Source organism: Equus asinus, chromosome 26 (assembly GCF_041296235.1).
Source record: "Equus asinus isolate D_3611 breed Donkey chromosome 26, EquAss-T2T_v2, whole genome shotgun sequence".
In the NCBI taxonomy this organism is placed as follows: Eukaryota; Metazoa; Chordata; class Mammalia; order Perissodactyla; family Equidae; genus Equus; species Equus asinus.
The window spans coordinates 31,834,082-31,860,525 of NC_091815.1; the positions used below are offsets into that span (position 1 = coordinate 31,834,082).

At 61.5% G+C, this 26,444-nt stretch overlaps 1 protein-coding gene across 3 annotated transcripts in view; it reads left to right on the forward strand.

Annotated features, from left to right (window-relative positions):
* Positions 1-22,658, forward strand: part of DHX34 (DExH-box helicase 34) — a 28,385-nt gene extending 5,727 nt beyond the window's left edge. For 2 of the 3 annotated variants that reach the window (XM_014863030.3, XM_044760002.2), the window contains exons 3-17: positions 535-846; positions 3,319-3,573; positions 5,775-5,877; positions 7,026-7,243; positions 9,452-9,626; positions 11,635-11,828; positions 12,428-12,529; positions 14,006-14,245; positions 14,560-14,733; positions 15,088-15,205; positions 16,120-16,226; positions 18,291-18,581; positions 19,345-19,521; positions 19,734-19,872; positions 20,505-22,658. In XM_014863030.3, coding sequence (XP_014718516.3) covers positions 535-846; positions 3,319-3,573; positions 5,775-5,877; positions 7,026-7,243; positions 9,452-9,626; positions 11,635-11,828; positions 12,428-12,529; positions 14,006-14,245; positions 14,560-14,733; positions 15,088-15,205; positions 16,120-16,226; positions 18,291-18,581; positions 19,345-19,521; positions 19,734-19,872; positions 20,505-20,638 — 2,739 coding nt within the window. In that variant the 3' untranslated portion in view covers positions 20,639-22,658. The remainder of the gene's footprint in view (positions 1-534; positions 847-3,318; positions 3,574-5,774; positions 5,878-7,025; positions 7,244-9,451; positions 9,627-11,634; positions 11,829-12,427; positions 12,530-14,005; positions 14,246-14,559; positions 14,734-15,087; positions 15,206-16,119; positions 16,227-18,290; positions 18,582-19,344; positions 19,522-19,733; positions 19,873-20,504) is intronic. The other variant, XR_011498392.1, reaches the window with a different exon arrangement.
* The last annotated feature ends 3,786 nt before the right edge of the window (positions 22,659-26,444 follow it).

Below are 26,444 nucleotides of genomic sequence, written 5' to 3' on the forward strand. Positions count from 1 at the left end.
AACTCGTCTGATGATGATTTGTGTGTGTGTCTGTGTGACGTGAGGTAGGGGTTAAAATACATTTCCTTTTAATCCCTCTCTTTAGCTGTGTTACCTTGGAGGCGTGGCCTCAGTTTCCCCATCTGTGAGGGAGGATAGCAATGGTTCTTCCCTTGTGTGGGGGTCGTGAGGATGGAATGAGTTGCTATGTGTAAAGCTTTGAAGTAGTTCCTGGCACACAGTGAGGACTCAAAGAAAGGTTATTACTGTTTTAATTCATTACTATCACGTGCCAGACTCTGCGCCACACACTTTCTGTGCATTAGCACCCATGGTGCTCAGCACCGAGGAGAAGGAAGTGTGTCCCCTGAGGGATGGAATTGCTTGCCCGCAGTCACGGGCACCAGTGGCAGAGGTGGGGTTCCAGCCCGAGGCTGTGGGACTCCAGGGGCTGATGGCAGGGGCTGCGTGTGCTCCGATTCCCCGTCTGGGCGATGTGGGGGGCTGGTGCCCGGTCCAGGGTCCTCTCCTGACCCCCCACCCGCCACCCCCCAGGTCGGCTACCAGATCCGCTTTGAGAGCACGCGTTCGCCGGCCACCAAGATCGTGTTCCTGACGGTGGGGCTGCTCCTGAGGCAGCTGCAGCGGGAGCCGCGCCTGCCGCAGTACCAGGTCCTCATCGTGGACGAGGTCCACGAGCGGCACCTCCACAACGACTTCCTCCTGGGCGTCCTGCGGCGCCTGCTGCCCCAGCGGCCTGACCTCAAGGTCGTCCTCATGTCGGCCACCATCAACATCTCGCTCTTCTCCAGCTACTTCGGTGACGCGCCGGTGGTGCAGGTGCCCGGAAGGCTCTTCCCCATCACGGTCAGTGCTCCTCCCTCCCCACGTCCCCACGCCTCCTGCCTCGTCCCTGGCCAGCTGGACTTGTCCCTTCTCTTCCCTGCTGCTCTGTGTCCTGTCTCTTCATTTAAGGACGTTCTCGTGTGCTCTGTGTCTCTCTTTCTCCTTTAAAGCTGCTGTTTTCTGAGCATTTACAATGTGCCGGGTGGAGTGCTAAGGGCTCGTTAGAGGAGACCCAAAATCTAAAGGCTCAAATAAGACAGATGTTGATTTCTCTTATCCCACAGTCCGGCTGGTCCAGGCTGGTGGGCAGCTCCGTTCCATGTGGTCCTTCAGGGACCCAGGCTCCTCCTTGCTCGTTGCTCTGCCATCTCGTAGGGCAGTGTTTCTCACTCTCAGCACCGGTGACGCTGGGGGCTGGAGCATTCTTGGTAGTGGAGGCTGCCCGTGCTTTTCAGAATGTTGAGCAGCATGCCTGGCCTCTGCACGAGATGCCAGCAGCATTCTCCGCCCACAGTTGTGACAACCCAGAATATCTCCAGCTGTTGCCAGAGGTCCCCAAGGGGGGCAGAACCGCCGTCCTAGGGTGTTGTCCTGTCTGTGTGGTCACTGCTTGCAGGAAGGGGCAGGAGCCACAGTCCAGGAAAAGCAGTTTAAGCGTCTTTCAGTTGCACGTGACCTTCCCGTTGCTTTATTCTCGTCTCCGAGCCCATCTTGGCTACAAAGGAGGCTGGAAAATCTCTGGGTGTTGCTGTGCCGGGAAGAAAAGCGCAGACTCTCTGGGGACCACCGTGTGTCCCCACGCCACTCGACACACCCCACCTCATCCTGGTGGGCAGTCCTGGGGGTGGGCCTGCCCCACTGCCTTCCAGTCCACGTGCCCCCGCTGAGGTGCAGCCGTGGCTGAAGACGCTGAAGCTAAGAGAGCCGTCTTAGGAGAGAGACAGGGCGTTTGGTATTTGTGGACAATAATGTGCCTTTTGGTCCTCCTTCAGTTTGCTCTGTTTGAACTAGGCGGAGATCGTTTTCAGCATCCCATCCCTTCAGTTTCCTCAGCAACCTCTGCCTGAACTTCCCCCTTTTTCTCATTTGTATGCTATGGCTTGCATGTTGGTTTTATCAGTAATGGTGATGATGATCATTGGTTGTTAGTGCTGTTGAGTGGATTCGGACTCCGAGCACCCCGTGGACAGCGGAGCGGAGCCTGCCTGGTCTTTCTGTGCCGTCCTCTCCCCTTCCGGCCTCCATCAGACAAGGCTCCATTCTATTCATAGGGTTTTCATGGCCCGTTTTTTCGGAAGTGGGTGGCCAGCTGCTTCTTCCTGGTCCGTCTTAGTCTGGAAGCTCCACTGAAACCTGTCCTCCATGGGGGACCCTGCTGGTATGTGAAATCCCATCGGCATAGCTTTCAGCATCACAGCAAAGGCAGCCCCCACAGTGTGACAACCGACAGACAGACAGGTGGTGTGGTTCTCTGACTGGGAAATGAACCCGGGCCGTGGCGGTGAGAGCACTGACTCTTAACCGCTAGACCCCCAGGGCCGGCTCCATGACGATCACACTAACGTTGAGTGTGTCCCACGTGCTCCATAGTTAACGCGCCTCAGATCATGTGAGGCCCTCACAGCAGCCTCAGTAGTTCTCTGGCAGGAATTTCTGCCCCTGAGGCTAGAGCTGCAGCTCACGACGTGAAGTCGCCTGTTGACAGGGCGACTCAGGCGTGGCACGGCCAAGACTTGACTCCTGCTCACAGGCAGAGCCTGTGCAGGTCGCTGCCCTTCCAGATCTCGTTCCCCTTCCTGTCTTGCTGTCCTCCTGGGGAGGCTGGCCCGTGTGGGTGGCGTGGATGGACCCCCTGCCCTCTGGCTTCCGGTTGGTCAGTAGGAAAAGGAGAATCTGCCCCCTCCCTGCAGGCCTCCAGGGGAACGTCGCAGCTGCCTTCCAGCTGGCGCTCTCCATGTGGCTCTCTCCTCCACGGTTTCATATCCACTCCTTCCTCGCGTGCTTTCGGACTAAGAATTGGGACCAGCCCCCAGGTTCCTAGCGCCAGGAAATGCACTGTCCCCCGTGGTTTCTGTGCTCAGTGCCCATCCCTCTGTCTTCTAAGCAGCTGTAAAAAGGGTGCAGACGCTTTCTGAGACGTGATTCTAGGGTTTTGGTCCTGGCTCCCCCCGTTAAAGTGGTTTCGCTGTTGAAGTTTTCCTCCAAACACAGAAGAATGTGCATCACAAGTCTAGCTCAGTGGATTCTCACAAACTAAATACCCACGTGCAGCCAGCACCCAGATTAAAGACAGCCAACACTACCAGCCCCCAGAAGCTTCTTGTTACCTCAGCCCTTTGTCCTTTTCTTGTGTCTTCTTCAGAATATCCCATTTGAGTGTGTCCCCTGCCGCCTGACCTGCCCGTGTCCTCTCTGTCAGTCTGGGTCTCCCCACCCCGTGGCTCCGAGCCGGAGCGACAGGGTGCCCTGCTACCCGGGGCCGTCTCCGCACAGGTCGTGTACCAGCCGCAGGAGGCGGAGCCGACGACGTCCAAGTCAGAGAAGCTGGACCCGCGGCCTTTCCTGAGGGTGCTGGAGGCCATTGACAGCAAGTACCCCCCCGAGGAGCGGGGCGACCTCCTGGTCTTCCTCAGCGGCATGGCGGAGATCAGCGCTGTGCTCGAGGCCGCCCAGCCCTACGCCAGCCACACTCAGCGCTGGGTGGTGCTGCCGCTGCACAGCGCCCTCTCTGTGGCCGACCAGGACAAGGTAGCACGCGCGACCAGGCCGAGTCGGGCAGGTGGGGTCTGCAGTGTTGCCAGGGGAGGAGGCGGGGTTGGGGTGCGTAATTCCAGAAAGCCGTGCTGCAGCTGCACTGGGGGCTGCTCACCTCTCTTGGGGGGTGGGGAGGGTGCGCCTCCTGGTGAGGTGGGGGCGTTAGAGCTGAGCTTTGGAGGACAAGGAGGATCTTGTGAAGAAGGCAGTCCAGGTGGGGGACCAGCGTGAGCAAAGGCGTGGAGGTGGGGACCTGAGTTGGATGTGGGGAAAGGTGAGCCCATCTGGCTGGAATGGAGGGTGCTGGGAGAGGCGGCTTTGGGCCACCGTGTTAGTGACTTACTGCTGTGTGACAGATTACCCAGACCCAGCAGCTTAGAGCAGTAAATATCTCCCACCTAATTCCTGGGGGTCAGGGGTCCGGGAGCTCCTGGCCCAGGGCCTGTGCTGAGGCTGCGCTCAGGCGTCAGCCGGGGCCGCAATCATCCGAAGGCTCAATGGGGGCTGGAGCCGCCTCCTCTCACACGCGCACCCGCATGGCTGCCTGTGGGCTGGGGGCCTCTCTGGGGGCCACTTAGTGTCCTCACGGCGTGGTGGCTGGCTCTCCCCAGGAGACCAAGCAGAAGCCACGATGTCTTTTGTGACCCAGCCTTGGAAATCAGGTGCCATCATTTCTGCAGTGTCCCGTGAGTGGACCCGGTCTGCCCTGGTCAGGGGGCCGGTCCTGGATGAGGGTGTGAATCCCGGGAGGTGAAACTCCCTGGGGCCATCTTGCAGGCTGACTTCCAGAGTCACCTTGGGGAAAATCCCTTCATGTGATGTTCACTAATTTGTTGATTGAAGAAACAACCTCGGAGCGCCTCCTGCGTGCCTCCCCTTGCCCACTGTGGGGTTCTTTGGGACATAGTGGGAGCCAAGCCGTGGTCCTTCCCCTCAGATGGCTGCTGGTCTGTTGGAGACAGACAAGTCATCAACAGTTTCACAAACAGGAAGAGGAAGGCTCAGGATGCTCTGAGAGTGGGTTCAGGGAAGGCTTCCTGGAGGAGGGGACTTCAAAACTGAGATCTGGGAAAGTGCTGGCCGAGGGAAGTGGGCAGGGAGAAGAGGGTCCCAGCCAGCGTGCCCAGGGCACCACTGCGTGCTCCCAGTGTTCCGAGCTCTGTGTCCTCCCCGAGGCCCACCTGCCAGGTCCTGTCATCACCCCCACCTGTTCAGCAGTTGCAGAAAGGGAGGCGTGGGCACTTGTGCCACGTGAGTGGCAGAGCCGGGTGCAGAACTTGGTGATTTGGCACCAGAGCCCGTACTGTTAACCAGAGGCTGACAGCCTTTTCTGTCAAGGGCCGCGGAGTACACATTTTCAGGTTTTGTGGGCGCCGTGGTCTCTGTCACTCTCAGCTCTGCCATTACAGCCTAAAGCAGCCATAGACTGGCCAGCGGAAGTGGTGTTCCCTTAAGACCTTATTCACACAAACAAGTGGCAGCTGGATTGGGCCCACAGGCTGCCCTGTAGTTGCTGACGCCCACTGGTAACCACTGTGCTTGACTGCCTCTTGGGTCTGAGAGAAGGGCTTGTGCAAAGGGCCTGTGGTAAGAGAAAGACAGGGCAGCTGGAAAACGACATGCGGAGTCGACTGGGGTCCGGATGGTGAAGGGGAAGTTGGGGGAGATGAGACTGGAGAGGTGGGCAGGCTTGGACCACAAGGGCCTTGAAGACCCAGTGTGGTGCCTGGGCTTGGTCCCGAGTGCCCTGGGGAGCCATGGGAGATTCTGGGGAGGCGGGGGCAGGGCCAGTCTGTGCTTTAGCAGCTCCCTCTGCGGCGTTTGAAGGATGGACTGGAGGGCATGAGTCTAGAGGCCAGAGACCAGGGCAGAAGCTGGGCAGGGCCTGGGTGGGAAAGGAGGAGCCTGGGCCGGAGCAGTGGCTGTGTGGGTCTGGGGACGAGGGAACGTTCAAGATGTTCAGCTGTGGCCGGAGAGGCAGCGGGGAGGACCCAGCGCGGCCCAGGTTTCTGGCCCAAGTGATGTGGTGGGTGATGAGCCATCTCCAAGAGGGGGACTCGAGGAGGGAGGGTCCCATGGGGGGCCCTAGGCTGTTTTAGACCTGGGGTGCGAGGTGCCCGTGGGGCATCCAGGAGGCCACTGGCCACGTGGGTCAGTGAGTTAGGCCCTGATGCTGCCGACTCACTCTCCCCCAGGTTTTCGATGTAGCGCCCCCTGGAGTCCGGAAATGCATCCTCTCCACCAACATCGCCGAGACCTCGGTCACCATTGATGGGATCCGCTTCGTAGTAGATTCTGGTGAGGGCTGCCCCCCAGCCACCCCAGGGACCTGGGGAGAAGTGTGGATTTGGTTTGGAGCTGTGCAGATGTAGCAAGGGAACTTCAGACCGAGGGAGGGAGTAGGTTAGGGCTGTGGAGCAGTGGCACATCTTCATCCTCAGACGCTCCAGGCTTGCTCCTGCCTCAGGGCCTTCGCACTTACCGCTGTCTCTGCGGAGGGCTGTCGTTCTCCAGATATCCACGCGGCTCACTGTCTCCCCTCTCATTTCTGGGCCTGTGGGAATGTCTCCCCATTGGAGGCCCACCCTGTCTGCTTTATCAGTGTGATCTCCCCCTCCTCCTTTACCGTTGTTTCCTTATGAGGCTTCATTTCCTTCATGGTGTGGGCGTTATGTTTTCTATCTGTTGATCTTCTGTCTTTCCACTTAGACTGTTCTCTGGAAAGTCAGCGTCATAGTGGTTGGAGGTGCTGGAGCCCGCCTGCCAGGTTCTCCACTGCCTGTGTGACCGGGGTCATGTCACTGACCTCTCGTGTCAGTTTGCTCATCTGTGAGACGGCAGTCCTCCCAGCGCCTCCCTCAGGGTGTGAGGGTTACATGAGGTCAGAATAGCTGGGTGGTAGGACAGTGCAGGCGCAGAGTGAGCCCTCGGTCAGCGTCGGCCCCCTTAGTGGACTGACGGGGGGAGGCCGCTGATGACAGACATTCCGTTACGTTCTGTACCATTAAGAACATCATGAAATGCTGTCCGTTCACCCTGGACGTGCCGTCGATTTGAAGGCACGTCCCATTTGCAGGGAGTGTCCTGTGTGAGAAAGGGTTGGTCTCAGGTTGGTGAAGTCGTGTCTGCTCTGCCTGGGAGACTGGGGGGTCTGCCTCGCTTGTGACCGTGTCCCGAGAGCCTGGCATGGACTGGCTCCTGGAAGGGGCTTCCTAGCGTCCATGGGTGACTGCCCCCCAGAGTGAGCGCAGGCTGCAGAGAACTGAGGCGACGTGCGGGCAAGGAGGCGGAAGGGCTGGGCTGGGCCTGGCCTGGAGTCTGAGCTCGGTCTGTGTCACTGGAAGGGGGCATAGGTGAGGGGTCGGTGAAGGAGTGAATGGGTGCAGGGCAGCGTGGGGGCCCTGTGGCTCCTGTGTCCCGATTCTCATGCCTCTCCCCCCACCCAGGGAAAGTGAAGGAGATGAGCTGCGACCCCCAGGCCAAGCTGCAGCGGCTGCAGGAGTTCTGGATCAGCCAGGCCAGCGCCGAGCAGCGCAAGGGCCGGGCGGGCCGCACGGGCCCCGGGGTCTGCTTCCGCCTCTACGCCGAGTCGGACTACGATGCCTTCGCCCCCTACCCGGTCCCAGAGATCCGCAGGGTCGCCCTCGATGCGCTGGTGCTGCAGGTGAGGCGGGGCTGGGGGTGCAGTAGCACCCTGAGGGCTGGCGCGGGGCCCGGGCGCCCTTAGACGGCCTGTCCCGGGCGTCGGCGGGAAGGGCAGGGCTGGCCAGGCCGCCAAGGGGCTCGTCCCTTCCTGGCATCGGAGCCCGGTCACCGGGACGATTGTGCCCCACATCCACGGGGTCGCAGGGAGAGCCTCGAGCCTCCATCAGAATGCTTTCAGCTGTCACAGAGAGCTGTCAGGAAGTAACTCCGGGATTCTCGATACGTTCAATGTCACCACTTGGATCTCGGTAGTTAGTTTTGCGTAGATTAGGTGGCTGTGACAAACAGACCCACTCACCTAGCGGCCCCACAGCACACCTGGGTTCTCAGGCCGGCTGTCCCGCGGGCGTGGCACCGAGCAGCCCCTCCTGTGGCCCGTGTGCGCTGATGGTCTTTGTTCCTTTGATTTCATTTTTTAAAAATGCCAGTTGTGCCCCCTGCCTGGAGCGCCTGACCACGTCACCTGCCCGCACCCGGGGGAGCCGTGACAGGTGCCACCGCAGTTCCCCGCTTTGCTCTCTCTCTTCTTCCTGAGCAGAGAGCACACTCTGGCTTTCCCACAACAAGAAGTCCCGAGATAGGCCCGTCCCGGGCTTGGTTATTACATGAACCAGTGATGCCTTAAAGGACCCGGGCTTCTGTCTGTCCAGCCTCGGTCTGTTGGCAGCTCTCATCATAATGGTGATGGACGCTTACCTAGTGCTTACTGTGGGCGAGGTCGTGTGCTCAGGGTTTGTGTACGTGACTGTTTTGATCCTCACAGAACCTCTCTGCGGTGAGTAATCTCATCATGCATTTTAGGGGTGAGGAAATGCATGCACAGAGAGGTAAAGTAACTTCACCCAGGTCACACAGTGGCAAGCGGCACAGCGGGGCTTCCATCTGAGGCTGTCAGGCTCTAGAGCCTGCCCTGTGCGTGCCTCCTGGCTCTGGCAGTGTGGCATCACTTTCTCCTTTACCTCCAGAGGCAGAAGCAACGAGCTCCCCCTCTTTTCGTGTCATGTTTTTAAGCCCATGGGAACCTCTCCCAGAAGCCCCCTGGCCGATCTCGCATCTGGTCTTGTAGGCAGAACTGGGTGACACCTGTCCGGGCTGTGACCTGTCCTCGTCTGGGGGCTGGCGTTGCCTCCCTGGATCTGAGCAGTGCGTCCCAGCCCAGCCATTCCTTGGAATCACCTGAGAGTTCAAGAAATCCTTGCCCTACCCCCAGCCCAGCGCTTCCAAGTTAAGGTCTTGGCGTGCGTACTGGGTGGTCTCCAAGACGACATCCAGGCTCTGTGAGCAGGGAGGGAGGTGGGACGGCTGGTGCCGTCCGGCTCAGGGCCGGGCGGGCAGGTGACGTCACTGGAAGGCTGGCTGAGCCCCCGGCTCTCTGAGCTGCTTGCGCTTTCGTGGTCACAGGCGCTGCCGTGCCAGCCTTTCTTCCGTCCCCTCCTCGAAGAGGTGCCGTTTGCTCACGTGTGCCAGGCTGGGTGAGGGTGCACGCTCGTTTCATTCTGCCCGCGGCCCGGCCCCTCGGGGCCTCTGAGTTCATCGGCATGCTTTTGGTTGCTGGTGGGAGAAGCCCAGCTCACACTGTTGTAAGCAGAAATGGGGATTTTATGGGCCTGTGTGTCCATCGTGAGGCCGGTCCCGCTGAGGAGCAGTTCAGGGCTTTCTCCATGTGGGTGGGCTGAATTCTGGGCCGTGGAAGAGCAGCACAGCGGCTGCGGTCTCCACCCTGGCCCCTCACACCCAGAGCGCGTGCTGGGACTTCTCTCTCTCGCTCCCGTTTCAGCCTCCCAGGGAAGGACTCTGCTTGGCCAGCTCGGCTCGTGTGCTCCCTCCTCACCCCGGTGCTGGGACCTGGGGCTGAGGAACCGAGAGTGGCCCGGCTTAGGTGGTGTGCTCATTCCACGGCCAGGGTCTGGGGGAGCGATGCTGGCTAGACAGGCAGCCAGCCCCTCCTCTCCTGCCTTGTGCGATGGGCAGAGCTTTTCGCCTTTTGTTTTATGGAGATGTAATTGACATGCAACAGGATGTTAGTGTCAGGTGTACGACATGAGGATTAGATATTTGTGTGTCAGGAGTTTTGAAAGCATCACCAGTTTGTGATCCCTGAGCCTGCCCAGTGTCCGCAGTGGCTCATGTGTTCCCCTTTCCCGGGGGAGTGGGGTTCTCATTCCAGATGAAGAGCATGAGCGTCGGGGACCCCCGAACCTTCCCCTTCATTGAACCCCCGCCGCCAGCCAGCCTGGAAACGGCCATCCTCTACCTCCGCGACCAGGGGGCCCTGGACAGCTCGGAGGCCCTCACCCCCATCGGGTCGCTGCTGGCCCAGCTCCCTGTGGACGTCGTGATTGGTAAGGACCTTATGGTGTGGTCACACAGGGCACTGGGAGTGCAGGAGCCCCTTGCGCTCTGAGTGTGTCATAGGCAGGCCTGTCTCGTCATTCACAAGTCCCCTGTGCCAGCTGCTGTTCCAGGTGCCGGGGAGACAGCAGTAAACAAAGCAGACGCCTCTCTCCTCGGCCCAGCCCGGCCCAGCTCCGCCCTGTGGCCCTTCTCTTGCGGTTGTAAGGATGTCGCAACCACCTGCGTCGTCCTCTTGCTCGTTCCTGAGTCAGCCCTGCCCCTCCCAGGGAGCTCGCAGCCAAGGCCGGTTCTTTTTGCCTTGTTGTCCTGACCCAAGACTTCGCAATTCTGCCAACCATCCCGGTGCACACCCAGCGGGCTCTCCACCCATGGCGCCTCTTCCCAAGTGTGACACTCAGCAGGACCTTCCGCTTGTGTTCGTGTCATCAGAGTCCCTGCGTCACTGCAGCACACAGGCGCTTCAGTGTGGGCGGGAGGCCGGCCACCTCTGACTCCGAGGCCTCCCGTGGCTGTGAACGTGGTTACTTTTGTTTATTTTACGAGGAGTCAGGGCTAGAGCAAGGAGAGTCAGGTCTGAGGAGAAAGCCAGCGTTCTGTGAGCATTGCCGTGAGTCAGTGAAAGGCTTTGTGGACCATGGATCCTTCATCTGCCCCTGGTGGGGCGGCCTCGGGTCCTGGTTGCACAGACAGGATGCTGAGACTTGGCCGGGGTGGGGACGCAGGCCCCGGGGTCCGGAGCCGGTGAGGCACATGGCCTGGCCTGGGCCAGGGTGGGGCCAAGTGTGTTAGGCACGTCCTCTCCCCGAGGGCTCGGAGGGGGTGACTCTCGCTGTCCAGGGGAGGAAGATGAGGCTTGGAAAGGCTGTCACTCGCTCGCCCAGGGTCAGGTAGCCGGCAGAGCTGGGGGACCCTCGCCAAACCAGGCTGATGCCAGCGGTCCCCAGGCCCTAAGGGGCAGAAGGCACGGGACGCAGTGCTAGGCCCAGATGGCTCAGTCACTGGTCGCACTCTGTGCAGGAGGAGCTCCAAGCGCTTCACAGGGTGAGACACAGGTCATCCTCAGGGCAGGTGGACGCCTTGTCACCCCCTTTCACAGACGGGGAGACAGGCACAGAGAGCTGGAGGGACTTGCCCCAGGTGACAGAGCTAGGGGGTCCTGGGACAGTCTTGTTTTATAGCCCACCTTTGTCTTACGAGGCTAGATGTATAACAGGAACTTTCCAGAAAGGTGGTCAAGGTGACCAGTGAAGATGAGTCAGACGTGCCACACAGGCCACGGACCTGGGGGCAGGGGCAGGGCCTGAGCTCCCAGGAGGCGTGGACCAGGGGTCAGCCAGGTTCCCGCTCGCAGATGGTGGTGGCTTCTCCCTGCCTGGGCGTAGGATTCCCCCCTTCCTCCCTTCTCCCCGCCCTCCCCAGCCTCCCTTCTCCCTGCGCCTCCGTCCTTCTCTCCCCTCCTCGCCGTCCCTCCCTCTTCTTCCCCCGCCTCCACCCTGGTCAGACAAGGATGGCAGGAAAAGGTTCCTCCTGGGATGGGCCAGGTGGCAGCGCCTGCTTTGTGCCAGGCAGATGGGTGACAGTGCACGGGGAGGGCACGTTCTCCAGGCGGGAGAGGACGCAGACCACAGCAGGTCAAAACGAGCCCCGGAGAGAAAGATGCAGCCCGGAGCGGGTGCTGGCGGAGTGGGCTGTCAAGGGCCGAGCAGGGCGGGTGGTGACATGGCTGACAGCGGCAGCCAGCACCTAGTGCCACCCTGTGCCCGAGGGGTCGGGAATCGTGGATGTCTCCAACTTAGAGATGGGGAAACTGAGGCCTTGCCCGAGGTCAACGTGAGTGTGAGTGTGATTCTGTCTGTGTGACTCCCCAGGCCCTTTGCGGATGAGATGGAGGGAGGGTGGGGCAGGAGCGGGTGGGAGGGCCGTCAGGAGACCCCGAGGGCCCCGAGGGCTGGGGGCCGCTGTCCGGGAGGCTCAGCTCGGGCCCTGCCTCCCCAGGGAAGATGCTGATCCTGGGCTCCACGTTCCGCCTGGCGGAGCCTGTGCTCACCATCGCCGCCGCCCTCAGCGTCCAGTCGCCCTTCACCCGCAGCGCCCAGGGCAACCCAGAGTGTGCGGCAGCCCGGCGGCCCCTGGAGAGCGACCAGGGCGACCCCTTCACGCTCTTCAACATCTTTAATGCCTGGGTGCAGGTGAGGCTGGGGGCCACCCTCGCTGACTCTCGTTCTGCCGGGGTCGGGGGCCTCCGTGAGGCTATGGCTCCTCCTTGCGCCCTCACCCCACCCCAGGGAGGACCCCAAGCCCTCCGCAGACAGACCGGGCCCGTCTGGGGAGGACGCCGTCTCCATGTTCATGGGGTCGGTGCGTGCAGAGGCCCCAGCTCGGGGGGCCCAGGGTTTCTGCAGCACCGATTGAAGCCGGTGTCATCTGGAGATGCTGACTCTGAGCGTGGCATCTGTATATCAGGAGCACACATTCCCGAGCCCCTGCTCTCCTGGGGCTCCCAGTCCAGTGAGACAGACCTGTCCCTCGACAGTGGGCTGTCACGGGGAGTCCACGGGGCTGGGGGAGCCCAGAGGGCTGTCTGATCTAGCGTGGTCCGGGAGGGCTTCCTGTGGGAGGAGGAGGAAAGCAGGTGAGCCAGAGTGAGGGCCGAGAGGCCTCTCCCTGCCTGCTCCCTCCCAGGGGCTGGGCTTTGGGCCCACGCTGGGGTGGTGGGGGCCGTGGGCCGGTCCCTCCGCTCCCCGCGCTGGCCGGGCCCTGACAGCCTGGTGTCTGTGCCTCTGCCCAGGTGAAGTGCGAGCGGAGCAGTAACTCTCGCAAGTGGTGCCGCCGCCGGGGCATCGAGGAGCACCGGCTGTACGAGATGGCCAACCTGCGGCGCCAGTTCAAGGTGAGGCCCAGCGGACAGGCCCAGGGACAAGCCGGGAGGCCGGGGCGGGGAGGCGGCGTGAGAGTGTGGTATGAGTACCTTCTGGAGCACAGCCTGTCTCCCCCTCTGACAGAGGGTCCGAGTCCCCCAACACCCATTGCCCCACCCTCGGATGACCGGGCGTGGGGCGGCCCAGGCAGGGAAAGGGGTAGAAATCCAGGAGGGCTTCCTGGAGGGGGACAGGCTCAATAGTCACATGCCACTGCCTCGTGAAGAGCCCTCTGGAGTTGGGTGTTGAGCTGGCCATGGGGGCTGCGTGCTGGGGGGCAGCGTAGGGCGATTCTAGGGGACACTAGGTCTGGAGCAGCAGATGCCAGCTCGGCCAGTTGCTAGCAGGGCGCCCCTGGGCCAGTGACTGTGCCTCTCTGGGCCTGGTTCTTCCTCTGGAGACGGGAAGGTGAAAGCAGCGGCTGCCATCAGTGTTCCCGGGAGGGTTCAGTGAGCCAGTACCGTAGCACGTTCAGAACGGGCCTGACGCAGGCGGCCCCTGCCCAGCGTTAGCTGTTTCTAGTGGTGTGACCATCACGTGGTTCTGCATGACTCGTGTCGTGAACATTCTGCTGCCGTCTTTCCCTTTGCGAAAAGATATGCGGCTCCACGCCTCTCGGTGGTTGTGAGATCCCGTGGGGGGAGAATATAAGAAGTCTCTGTGACCTGTGCTCTTTGGTTGCAGATGGGTAAGTCAAGGCCAGAGTGGCGGTCCCCACATTGGGGACCACTGAAGTCCTGTAGTTCAGCCTTTGTTGGGCCCCAGACACTGAGAGACTAGCGGAAGGTGAGGCCTTCTCTCTGTGTCACACACACACACAGCATACTGAGTTGTCTGCTGGGTCATCCGTCCGAGGCTGTTTACAGAGGTGTGGGCCGGGGGGAGCGCAGGGGTCTTGTGTGTCAGATCACCTGCAGGGCCTGTGAGGTCGGGGTTCCCAGCCCCACCCCCCGAGAGGCTGGTTCGGTCATCTGGGATGGGCCCAGGACTTGGCATTTCTCCCCAACATCCCAGATGCTGCCACCTCCAGCCAGAGGGCCACCCCCTGAGGCTCTGGTGCTGAGAACCCACGGGGCCGGCGCAGCCAGGAGGGGAGGTCAGAGCAGTGAGGCAGCCGCGACAGGAGCCTGCAGGGAGGCCCAGGCTGGGGTCCCCGGCCGCCTCTCCTCCCTCCTGTTGCCAGCCCAGGTGTCGCTTGGCTGGCAGCAATGATACCTCTCATGGAGCGGGCGTTTGTGCCCGCGGTGGGCGAAGAGGGGTTGTTACATGTCCGTTGCAGCCCTGGCAGGGGGCCATGGCACGGTCCCTGTGTTCCACTTGAGGAAAATGGTAGCTCAGAGGGCGAGCTCACTTGCCGGCAGGCGGCAGGCCCCAGACTTGAGCCCGTGTCTGGTCAGAGGCCGCTTGGCCTGCCATATGTCCCTCACTTGGGCCCCACCCGCCCCCAGGAACTGCTGGAGGACCACGGGCTGCTGGCTGGGGCGCAGGCCCTGGAGCCCGGGGACAGCTATAGCCGGCTGCGGCAGCGCCGGGAGCGCCAGGCCCTGTTCCAGCTGAAGCGCCAGCACGAGGAGGGCGGGGCACGCAGGCGCAAGGTGCTGCGGCTCGGGGACCAGGACGGCGGCTCCAGCGACGAGGACCCGGCCCGCCCAGCCTCCCAGGGGGCCGGCGGTAGCGTGGACATCCAGGTGGGGTGCCGTGCCGCTGTCGGGGGCCTGGGACAGGTGGGGGAGGTCACCAGAGGGGAGAACGCGGCCCTGCCCTGGGGTCTGAGGGGACACGGCCTGCCCTGGGGTCCGAGGGGACGCGGCCCTGCCCTGGGGTCTGAGGGGACGCGGCCCTGCTCTTGGGTCCGAGCGGACGCGGCCCTGCCGTCGCCTCAGGAGACATTGCCGTGGGCAGGCCCGGGCCCCTGCGTCTCCAGAAGCCCTTGGGTCCATGTCTCCCGGTACCGGCCCCTTGGGTGGGGAGCCCCCGGGAACCGCCTTGCCGTGTCCCCCAGGATGTGAAGTTCAAGCTGCGGCACAACCTGGAGCAGCTGCGGGTGGCCGCCAGTGCGGCGCAGGCGCTGAGCCGGGAGCAGCTGGCCTTGCTGAAGCTTGTGCTGGCCCGCGGCCTCTACCCGCAGCTCGCCGCGCCCGACCCATTCAACAGCGGCCGCAAGGACTCCGACCAGGTGGGCCCCCTCCCGCGGCCGGGCCCCAGCTGTGCGCACCTGCCCAGCTCCTGGCCTGTGCTGGGACAAGGCGGTGACTGAAACAGCCCTGGCCCTGGCCTCGTGGGGCTCCGGTCCAGTGGGGAGGACAGACTGTCCCCAAACAGATGACCCAGAGTGATTGGTGCTGCGACACACAGAGGGGACTGCTGACCAGCCTGGGAGGGGGGCACGGAGGGCTTCCTGGAGGAGGGGACTTCTGAGTTAGTATATACCGGGGGACCCTGGCCCAGAGAGTGGAGGAGAAGCGTTGTGGGCAGCGGGAAGAGCGGTCCGAGGGCCTCTGTGACGCGCACCTGCCTCTGGTCTCTGCAGATTTTCCACACACAGGCCAAGCAGGGCGCCGTGCTGCACCCCACCTGCGTCTTCGCCAGCAGCCCCGAGGTGCTGCACACTAGGGAGCCAGAGGCCAGGGGTGGCGAAGGGAGCCGAGGTGCGTGAGCCCAGGCGGGGGAGGGCCCCCCCACTGGGGATGTGACCTCAGGGCCTGTGCCAGCTGGAGTCACCCACTTGTCCTCCCCACACTCCCCCTTTGCTGCGGCTGCTGACGTGGGGTCTGAGGGAGGGGAGATCCCGGGAGCCAGACCTCCCTGGGCGCCGTGCAGAGCCTCACCCTCCCCTGGCGGGGCTGGCCACCGGGCCCCACAGGCGTCCCAAGGCCCGAGCTTCTGGCGGAGGAGCAGTGCCCATCAGGACCCTGCCCCCTGAGCTCGGCGGCTCCTGGGCTGGGGGGTATGGGGGTGCCGCAGCCCCTGGGGTGTCACAGCCACGGAAGCCCCCGCCTCCGCCGGCCGGGCCCTGGCCGGGCCCTCGAAGGGCGGCCTGCGCTGGGGCGGGGGCTTCCCGCTGCTCTGTCGGAGCTTGGGACACGCTCGCCCTGGGCCTGGTTTGTAGAGAGAGTGACGCACTCTGGGGAACGGTAAACGACCCCAAAGAAGAGGTTTGTAGTTGTCAACGTCTGAGACGGAGTTTGAACCTCTTCTGCCTGGTCTGGATTCCTAGTCACTGTACCCTCTTCCTGTCACGTGCCTTTTCTCTGTGTTTGCTAATTTTGGAGAGCGTGAGGACCCGTGGGGCCCTTGCCCCAACTGTGTTTTCTGTTCCCCCAACCCCGTTATCGCTGCTGACAGAACTCACGGTGTTTCTTCATGTCGCCCCATCTCCCCAGTCACGTTCATCGGGGCAGAGTATTTCAATATGGGTCACAGGCGTGCTGTCCTGACACACATGGGCATGTTCTTTCGGTGGGCGTGTAAATGGCCAGGTGGCACAGGCAGCCCTGGGGGACGGACCAGGGTGGGGTGTGGGTGGGAGATGGGGGCTGAGCTGTCCTCGTGACCCTTGCAGACGACAAGGACAAGATGAGCAGCAGGCACCAGCTCCTCGCCTTCGTCTCCTTGCTGGAGACCACCAAGCCGTACCTGGTGAACTGCGTGCGCGTCCCCGCCCTGCAGGTGCGTCCGCCTCCCGGCGCCGCACGGCCAGGGCCTGGGCCTTCTCGCACGTCCGAGAGCCTCAACCGCAGCCTCTTGTTGGCGGCTGTCTTCTCATTCGCGTATTCACTCAACCATCCCTTGCCGCCTGCCGCAGTGTGCGGGGGCTGCTGAGGGCGCTGGCAGCACAGCAGCAAACAAGGCCACAGCTGCCCCCTGCTCACCTGGGGCTCGCGTCCAGCAGGGAGCGCAGGCAGTAGCAATAAGAGAGCACAGGGCTGAGTGCTGTGTTACAGCAGAGTGAGCACTCGGGGCAAACAGAAAGACTAGGGGAAGGGGTCAGGGGATGGGGAGGGGAGGGGGCAGGTTCCAGTATGAAACAAGGCGGTCAGCATGTGCCTCCTTGGGGAGGTGCAATGCAGGAAGGACCTGAAGGAAGGGAGGGACGAGTCAGAGGGATCTCTGGGAGAAGAGCATCTGAGGCAGAGGGAACAGCAAGTGCAAAGGCCCTGAGGCACATGCATGCCTGGTGTGCACAGGGAACAGCTGGAGCAGAGTCAGGGACAGGAGGAGAGGCAGGGAGACTGGAGTGGGTCTGACATGGGGGCTACACGGAGCCCAGCAGGGAGCGGGGAGAGGATGAGGGCTGGGCCAAATGAAGGCTGAGAACACACTCAGATCGCACATGTACTTGTCCTGTGTGTCTTCAGCCAGCGATAGCCCGCACGCCTTGCGAGCTCGCTGCTGCCGCCCTATGGTTCTGGGCCTGCCTCGGGGGTCCTTCCTCAGCCCTCAGATTCTCTTTAAGGAGAAGACGAGGCTCTGGGGGGCAGAGGCATGTCACTTGCGTAAGTCACACAGTGACAGGTGGCACAGCCAGAGCTCCAGGGCCATAGGCCACACCTCATGCCTCCCCTGCCCGTCAGACAGGTGTCCCCAGCCCCCAGGCCCCTCGCTGCCACCCCAGGGCACACAGAGGGCCCCCTGAGCCTCGGGAGGTTTTGTCGACACAGATCTCCCCCCGCACTGAACGCGCACCCTCGTTTGCTCGTGTCTGTTTCCGTTCAGACGTTGAGTCAGTGCCGGCCTCCCACCGCAGAGGCCTGATGGCCATGCTGCCTGCTGGGGAGGCCGTCGGGTGAGAGGCTGCAGAGCTCCTGCGCAGGGAGGGCGGGTGGGGCCAGAGCTGGGCCCCCGGCCGGACGGCGGGAATGAAGCGGGTTCGCCCACTGGGGTGCTGCCTGCGGCTCCGTCTCCCACCCTCCACGCCGGTGGCCTGGTGGCCGGTGTGCAGCACGCCAAAGAGACAGGATGGCATGTGAACCCTCATGAGCCGTCACCCAGCCCCAGACCGTCGCTGCGGCCAGCCCTGCCCCTTCCACTGCCCGCCCCATCCCGTCAGGTTGTCCCCATCGTCCTATTAGGACCACTTCAGACAGAAAAGCTGAAAGACATGATCAGTAGACACTCGTCCTGCCCTCCCCAGACCTGCAGATGACGTCCAGTCTTTCTGCTGTGACTCCTGTCTGTTCCTCTGTCGCACATCAGTCCCTCTTCATCGGTGGCATCTTTTTACTTTCCTGGTGCGTTTAAAGGCGGGGGCTGCCGTCGGCGCTGTCACCCTTCAGCCCGCGGCGCAGTAACTGGCGTCCAGTGCTCGCTTCTGCGTTTTGAGGATAAACTGTAGACAGTGACGTGTCCAGGTGGTGGGCGCGCCAAAGGCCTCGAGTGTGCAGCCCCAGCCCTGTGAGGACAGGGCCCCCCCCCGCCGTCCACCTCCCACCCAGACTGGGAACACACTCTGCCTTCTTCTCTGTGATCTCTGTCGTCTGTCTGTCCAAGTAGGATGGCAGCTCCTGGGGGCGGGGACCTAGTCGGTCTTGTTCACTGTGTGTCTCCAGGACCTGGAACAACGTGTGGCACAGAGTTGGCGTGGGGTGACTGTTAGGTGGTGGGACAGATGGACAGTTGGTGGTAGGTGGATCCGTGACGGGGGGGGGCGAGTGGGAGCCCAGCCAGGCCTCGGCCTCCTGAGTTGGCACTGTCCCCTCACGCCCACGCCTGTCCCCCGCCCCTCTCTTGCAGTCCCTCCTGCTGTTCAGCCGTTCCCTGGACACCAACGGTGACTGCTCCCGCCTGGTGGCCGACGGCTGGCTGGAGCTCCAGCTGGCCGACAGCGAGAGTGCCGTCGGGCTCCTGGCGGCCTCCCTGCGGCTCCGCGCCCGCTGGGAGCAGGTCCTGGCCCGGCAGCTGGCCCGGCAGGCCCGGCGGCGGCCGGAGGAGGAGGAGGAAGATGAGGACGAGGAGGAGGCGGCGGTCCACCGCAGGGAGGAGGCGGCCCTGAGCAGGGAGCTGCTGCGGTTCGCAGCGTCCCAGGTGCCCTCGGACTGGCTGAAGTCGTGGGGGGCAGGCTCCTTGGATGTGCGCACGTTGGGGGTTTCCAAACCAGAGGGTTGATGCCAAACCCAGGGTCACGCGCTGGTCAAGGCCGGAGCCAGGACTGAGCTTGGCCTATGTCCTGCGGCCCCGCTGTCAGCCCCGAGCCCTCGTTCAGCAGAGGCTTGTTAGGCACGTGCTGCCTGCGCAGTGCAGGGTCCCCCTCAAGAGCGGTTAAGGGGCTGCAGGATGTGAGTGGGGAGCCATAAGGTTCGTATTTGTGGAGGACAGGTGGGAAGAATTGGACAGAGCAGATGTGAGACCAACCCCCCCTGTTATGTGGGGAGTCAAGAACTGACCCTGATTCTGCCATGTGTGGATGGGGCAGGGGAGAAAGGTGCAATCGAGGATGACTTCCTGGAGGAGTGGAGGGATCCAGTGAACTAGGGAAAGAGGAACAGGCTGACATGCCAGGGGAAGGAGGGGCAAGGTGGCTAGACTTAGGGTCTGGGTGTGGTCCCGCAAGTGACAGGGAGCAGAGAAAGGACCTGGGGAAGGCAGTTAAGATGGGAGATAGGGCGTCAGGATGTGTTTTAGACAAGCCTCTGGTCACAGGTGTCTAAAACCATGTTGTGATTGGTTTAAGCAATTGGGCCCCATTACAGAAAAGTCCAGGGGTGGGTTTCAGGCACAGCTGGATCCAGGTGCTCTGATAATGTCTCCCTGAGTCTGGCTCCCCTATATCCTGTCTCTCTTTCCTCAGGTTCCCTACAGCCTCCGGCGGCTCATGGGGCTGGAAATCCAGAACCTCTATGTGGGACCTCAGACCATCACGGCTGCCCCCAGTCTCCCTGGTCTCTTTGGCAGCTCTACCCTGTCCCCCCACCCCACCAAAGGGGGCTACGCGGTCACTGACTTCCTCACCTACAACTGCCTCACGGTGAGCACAGACCCCACCTGGGCCCCTCACCCTCCTGCCCCTCAAGAGGGATTTTAGGGACCCCCTCAGCCCCACCAACCTCATTCCTGCTTAGTCCTGGGACACAGTTTCCGAATGGGGCCTGCCAGCCCCGAGGGGTTCTGGGAAGGGCCCCAGGCTGTCGGCGGGGGTGGGGCAGGGCGCCAGGTCCTGACACAACCCACCTGCCGCAGAGTGACACGGACCTGTACAGCGACTGCCTCCGCACCTTCTGGACCTGCCCCCACTGCGGCCTTCACGCCCCCCTGACGCCCTTGGAGCGCGTGGCCCACGAGAATAGCTGCCCCCAGGCCCCGCAGGACGGCGCCCCGGGTGAGGACGCGGCGGGGGCTGGGGCCCTGTGTCTGCCCCGCCGTCCAGCCAACCCACGGTGGTTGCTGGGCATCTGGGCGTTCGCCGGACGCCCTGGGGCTGATGGTCTCGGCCCTCTGACCCCGCTTGGTGCCCCGTGTGGACTTTGTCACAGACCCAGAGCCCGGGACAAGGAGGGCCTGGAGCGCCAGCTCTGTCTCATTTCTGTCTGTCTGTCTTTCTGTGTCTTTGGTCTCTCTGTCTCTGCCTTGGCCACATCCACCATCTTGTCCCCCAGGGGACGCCACAGTGAGCAGACACTGACATGGTGTCTGCCGCACCACACGCCACACAGGGCTCGTGGGGGAGACGACAGCAGGACCACATGGTCCCCACCCCAGGGCTCGCTCCGTCTGTCTCAGCAGCCTGTGTGTCTCTCCTTGTTTCTTCCTCTCTGTCTCTCTTACCCCATGGGACACAGAGTAAAGACTTGGCCCTGCGTGTTAATCAAGGAAGGCTTCCTGGAGGAGGCAGAGCCGGATTCCCCAAAGGCTGCCAGAGAGCCTGAGCCCCCCGGTGCCTGGGCTGTGGGGTGGGCGGGAGAGCACACAGTGGAGCGCCCCCCTCACTGTCCCCCTTCTTCTCTCTGTTAGGGGCCGAGGAGGCTGCCCCCGAGCCCCCCCAGAAGGCGTCTGCCCTGCAGAGGCCCTACCACTGTGAGGCCTGCCAGCAGGACTTTCTGTTCACGCCCACGGAGGTGCTGCGGCACCGGAGGCAGCATGTGTGAGCCAGCCGGGCCGGGACGAGAACTCGCGCCCGAACCCCCGGCCTGGGCTCAGCCCCGCAGGAAGTGGGGGGAACATGTGAATAAAGCCTTATTGCTGACGCGGACCCTCAAGCCTGCCCTTCCAGACAGCGGCAGCTACCCGTGGCGGTCCTCCGCGTGGTCTGCCTCTCGCCCCTCCTGCTGCGGTCTGCCATCGAGGTGGCCTGGCCCTGTGTGGGAGTCGAGGGCGAGCAGGGCCTCCAGGGTCCGGGTGCAGGGCCTGGGCTCCCTGCTGCTGCTGCCTCCCGAGTGTGCTCGTGGCCTCTGCTTTCCCTCGAACTCGGCAGCCTCGGTGTTGGCCCGGCCACAGGGTCCCTTCCAGACTGGGCAGGGGACCGTGTGTGTCCCTGCTCCCCTGGGCCCATGGCTGCGCCACAGGCCCGCTCACAGCGTGGTCTCCAGGCCGCTCCTGCTCAGGGTCCAGGGGCCATTCTCAGCCATCCCTGCGTCCTCCCTGGCTGGCCACGCCTGCCCTACAGACACGGAAGGGACGGGGGACACTGAACGACCGGATGCCGTAAACCACACAACTCGGCTGAAATGGGAAATGTCTTGAAAGACAAACTACCAAAGCTCACCCGAGAAGAAATAGATACACTGGACTGCTGTGCGTATCTGTTAAGGACATTGTATTTTTTATTTACTTTTTATTATTTTTTTTGTGAGGAAGACTGGCCCTGAGCTAACATCTGTGCCCATCTTCTTCTATTTTGTATGTGGGATGCGACCACAGCGTGGCTGATGAGCAGTGTGTAGGTCCACGCCCAGGATCCGAACCTGCGAACCCCAGGATTTGAAGCAGAATATGGGAACTTAACTAGTACACCACCGAGCTGGCCCCAGGACATTGAATTCATAGTTACAGACGCAGAGAACAGGTGGGGGTGGCTCCCTGGTGACCTGGAGCAGACACGGAAGAAGGAGGCACTGTGCTCCACACAGCTCCCTCATGGTGGGGAGGCCGCCTCTGGCCGAGTTCACGAGGGCAGCATGGCTCTAACGCCAAAACCAAAGACGACTCCGGAAAGGAGGCTGTGGACCGACGTCCTCCGTGAGCGCGGACACAGAGATCCCTCGTAAAGGTCTGGCGCCTCCCGCTCAGCGATGTGCAAACAGCAGAGCAGCTCACGGCCAGGCGTCACTTCTTCCGGGGCGGCCACGTTGGTTCCACATTTGAAAATCAGTCAGTGTGACTGGCCGTGGCGCAGACGAGGGTGGGTGTGACAGCCTTCGACAGCTCAAGACCGCGGGGAGACTCTGCGCTCTGCGCTTGCAGCGCTTTGCTCTGGCCAGTGAGCCCAGCTCAACTGCCCTTTGCTCCGAGGTTCCGTCTTGACGCGGGACCCTGGGGAAGCCCTTTTTGTGTATATATATATTTTTTCCTGCATATAAAAGCAACGCGTGGCGGCCTCAGGTGGGATTGGAGCCTAAACAGAAGCCACTGCAGGTGCTTCAAACAGGAAGGGATTTAACACGGAATCGGGTGCTCACGAGACGGCGGGAGGCTGGGGCAGCGGCTCTGGGCCAGGCCCTTGGGAAGGACCCAGGACGACAGCACAGAGCCACGAGCCAGGGCCCTGCTGCCTCTGAACCACGGGGCTCAGCAGCACCCAGCCTGGCCGTGACCCGGGGTCCCAGCTCTGGAGGGACCCCACCCGCCGAAGCCTGTGCTACGTCCGAGTCCAGCTCCAGGGTGTCTGGGCGACATGGCTGCCACCTCCGGCCTCTGCTGCCAGGACGGTGGGGGAGGCCGCCCGGCCCAGCCATGTCCCCAGTGAGGGACGGGGAGAAATGAGAAGACTGCAGCCGAGGGAGGGGACGCCCGCCCACCGCTCCCCGCCCCCCCCCCCCCCCCCCCCCCCCCCCCCGGGCTCAGGTGTCACCCAGGCCTCTGCCCGCGTGTCCGCACCCCTCTTGTAACTCATCCAGGTTTCGCTGTGTGTCGTTCTCTGTCCTCTCCATTGAATGCTTCTCTAGCACGGAAGGCTAGTTTGGAGTATTTCTCCAGGTCATTGTGAATTCTTCCAAAATTAGGTTTTCCAGGAGCCGTGAAAGGGCGCATTGTTCGGCGCGCCGTTCACCTCCTTGCTAAGCCCTGTTCCCGGCTCGGCCTTTGCATCGGTTCTCTTCTCTTCTCTTCCAGTAACACAATAGGCACTATCTTTGCATACATCTTCTTGCAGGAATGTTGTCCATTTCTTGGGTTCCTGTTTTTAAAAAGTTTTCTCCGTTATAGAAAACTTGGAAAAGCTGGAGAAAATAGTAAGGAAAAGGAGTGCCCTGGAGTCCCCCCGAGTGGCTCTGGGCGGGGGGCGCGGGCTGAGCGTGTTGTGGACCGGGAGACCCAGTGGCTTTACCCAGAGCGGCACATCCACATGGCCCGGCGATCCCCGGGGCCGAGCCCGCGGTCCGGCCGCAGACGCCTCCCTCCCCGCGACCCAGACAGCGCTTCCTCCCCCCTCCCCAGCTCTCTGGCGGCCTGCCTCTGCTGTGTGCTTGTCCCCAGACTTCCGGCCACTTCCTTAGGACTCGTTCCTGAGAGGCCATCAGGGTCAAAAGGTGAGAGCATTTGGGAGCAGTGTTTAGCACAGACTGCAGAATTTCTCCTTTTTAGCCATCTGTGTTTCCGAACAACTTGCAAGAGAAATTGCACATGCTCTCGTATTGTAGCCAACACGCAACGGTGCCCGTCTGTGCCAGGCACTGTTCTAAGCACTCTGTATATGGACTCGCTTGAACTTTGAGACAATCCCGCAAGATAAATACTCTCGTTACCCTCCGTTTTGCAGATGGAGAAGCTGAGGCCCAGAGAGGTTGAGTAACCAGCTCAAGGTTGCACAGCGAGTATGTAGCAGTGTTGGGTTTTGAGTCCAGAGTGTCTGGCCCCTGAGTTCGTGCTCTTAAACACAATTCTCTGCTGCGTGTGGAGCTTGCTTTTTAACAGCCAAGCAGAGCTCCACAGCGTCGTTTAGTCAGCCATTACCCGATTGGTGAGTGTCGTGGCTTCCGATTTTCTGAAACAATCGGGGGTGGATCCAGGTTTTGTGGGGCCTGAAGCTCCTACAATTTTGGGGGCCCTCTTTGGGAAAAACTACAGAACTGCAAACACAAGTAGGGGCGGGGCCTGAACAAGCCAGGGGGCCTGAGGCTCCGGCGGCCGGAGCATCGCGGGACACCCGCCTTTGCCGCCCGGACCGCAGGGCCCCCGGGAACCGCGTGCGCCTCTGCGCATGTGCGCGAGGGCCGGCAGGACGCGTGCTGGAGGCGGGGTCTGCGCCTGGACGGGATGCTCGGGGAGCCGTGGCTGAGGGTCTTTATCAGGACGCCAACCGGGCAGGAGAGCGGGACACACTGCAGGGCCGCGCGGGCGAGAACTTCTGCCCAGCAACGGGCACCACTCAACGAGCGCTGGCGTCCGGGATACAGAAGGAGCTCCCCCAAGTCAGGGAGGACAAGGCGGACCGGCAGAAAACAGGCCAAACGCTTAAACGGACGAGGCCCCAGAGAGGCCGTGGGGACAGACCCGCAGCCGGGGCCACGCGGGTCTCCTGGGGCCTCGTGATGCCGGCGGGAGGCGGAGGACGGGCGCCTGGGAAACACAGGGACGGGCGGGAGCCGCAGCCGCAGGCCCGTCCGGCGGGCGACGGAGAGGTCATTGCACAGGGCAGGAGGACGAAGTTGCTGGGTGGGGTTTGGAACGAGAGTCCGCTGGGGGGAGTGGAGACTGCGGGGTGCGCACCGTTTCCCATCGGCTGCGCCGCGGGGGTCGTGGGGGTCGTGGGTTCCTGTCGGGCCGCGCTGTGGCTGTCTTCCCGTTGGGGTCTGTGATTGACAGCCCTTCCTGCAATGGGCCCCGCCCGGCCGGGGCGCCCCCTTCCCGCCTCCCGACTCCGGTTTAAATGAGGTTTCCCTTCAGTGTGCATCTTCACGGCCGCGCTCAGCATCTGACGGCAAAGCCTCTCCTGCGGGTTTACGCGCGAGAAATGGAAACGCGTGCGCGGAAGACCTTGTATGAGGATGTCCATGGGCCAACCCGGTCCGAGCGGTTATGTTCCCGCTCTCCGCTTCGCCGGCCCAGGGTTTGCAGGTTCGGATCCTGGGCGCGGACGTGGCACCGCTCATCAGGCCACGCTGAGGCGGCGTCCCACATGCCACAACTAGAAGGACCCACAACTAAAATATACAACTACATACTGGCAGGATTTGGGGAGAAAAGCAAAAAAAAAAAGAAAAAAGGAGAATGTTCATAGCAACTTTATCCATGACAGCCCCAAACTGGAAGCACCCTAAACACCCAGAGAAGAGAGAGCGCGCGGTAGATCCAGCGCGTGCTGTGTGGCTCCATTTACGTGAAAGTCTAGCAAAGGCGAGTCTCATAAATGGGGACAGGAAGCAGGTCACTGGTTGCCTGGGGCCGAGGCGCCAACTAGAAGAGGGGGGGACCAGGGAACCTTCTGGGGGTTGAAGATGCTCTGTGTCTTGATTGGGGTGGTGGCTACACAGGTGTGTTTGTCAAAACGTGTTGACATTTGGTGACGTGTAAACTAGACCTCAGTGAAATTGATCGCCGTTCGCCGCCCCGCCTGCCCCTCCGCAGAGGTGACCATCAGTCAGGGTCACTGGGCATCATTCCCTTGCGTCTGGTGTCCGATTCTGTTCAATAACGTGCATACGGAAATAAAATGTTTCGATTTTAAAAAAATGGGACCATACGGTTCTGCAACTTGCTTTTTTCCACTTGGGCTAATTTGGAGATCTTTCTGAACCGGCACAGAGCCTGCTCATTCTTTCGCGTGGCTGCACAATGGTTCACGACATGGGTTGTACTGAACATCAGTTTAACCAGGCCAGTATGGAGAGACCTGTAAGCTGTTTGCAATCCTTTGTTCCTACAAACGAAGCTGGCATGAGTATCCTGATACACATGTCATTTCCAGATATCTGTGTATCTGTAGGATAAATTCCTGGAGATCAAATCACTGGTCCCAGGGAAGGTGTGTTTTTACAGGTCATTTGATAGATTCTCCCAAATGTCCTTCTGAACGGGCTGTGCCTGTTTATGTTATTTTTATGTCCCCTGTGAGCCTGAGCATCTTTGCCTATTATTCTGGGCCGTTTGTGTTTCCTCTTCTGTGCTGGCTCAGATCTTTTGACTGTGTTCTTCCTAGGCTCTTTGTCATTTTCTTGTTGGTTTGTAGCAGCTCTTTATATATTACAGATCTTAAGCATCTTCATAGATGTTACAAACATTGCTCCCAGTCTGCTGCTTGTCTTTGGCCTTGTTGATGGTGCCTTAGCCACTCAAAACGTCTTCATTTTCTGGTTGTCAGATCTCTATCCCTTTTCTATTAGGGCCCCTGAAAATATCTTCCTCAACCCGAGGTATTAAAAATGGGGAAATAAATGGAGGAAGGGAGAGGCCAAACGGAGAGCTCCTTCCCCAGAGCCCTGTCCAGCCAAATCTCAAGAACATCACGGCTTCTCAGGGCTGTTCCTCCTTTTCTCCTCTTAAAACATAAAATAACATGAAAGTCCTACAGTCAAGAAACAGAGTGCTTTTTATTTGCATGTGAGGTGGGGGTGCTGAAAATGGAAGCCATCCAGTGTCTGCCAAAAAGCCTTAAGCAAGAGGCTGGCCCCGTGGCCTAGTGGTTAAATTTGGTGCACTCTGCTTTGGCAGCCCGGGTTTGTTTCTCTGATGTGGACCTATACCACTCGGTGGCCATGTTGTGGTGGCAACCCACATACAAAATAGAGGAAGATTGGC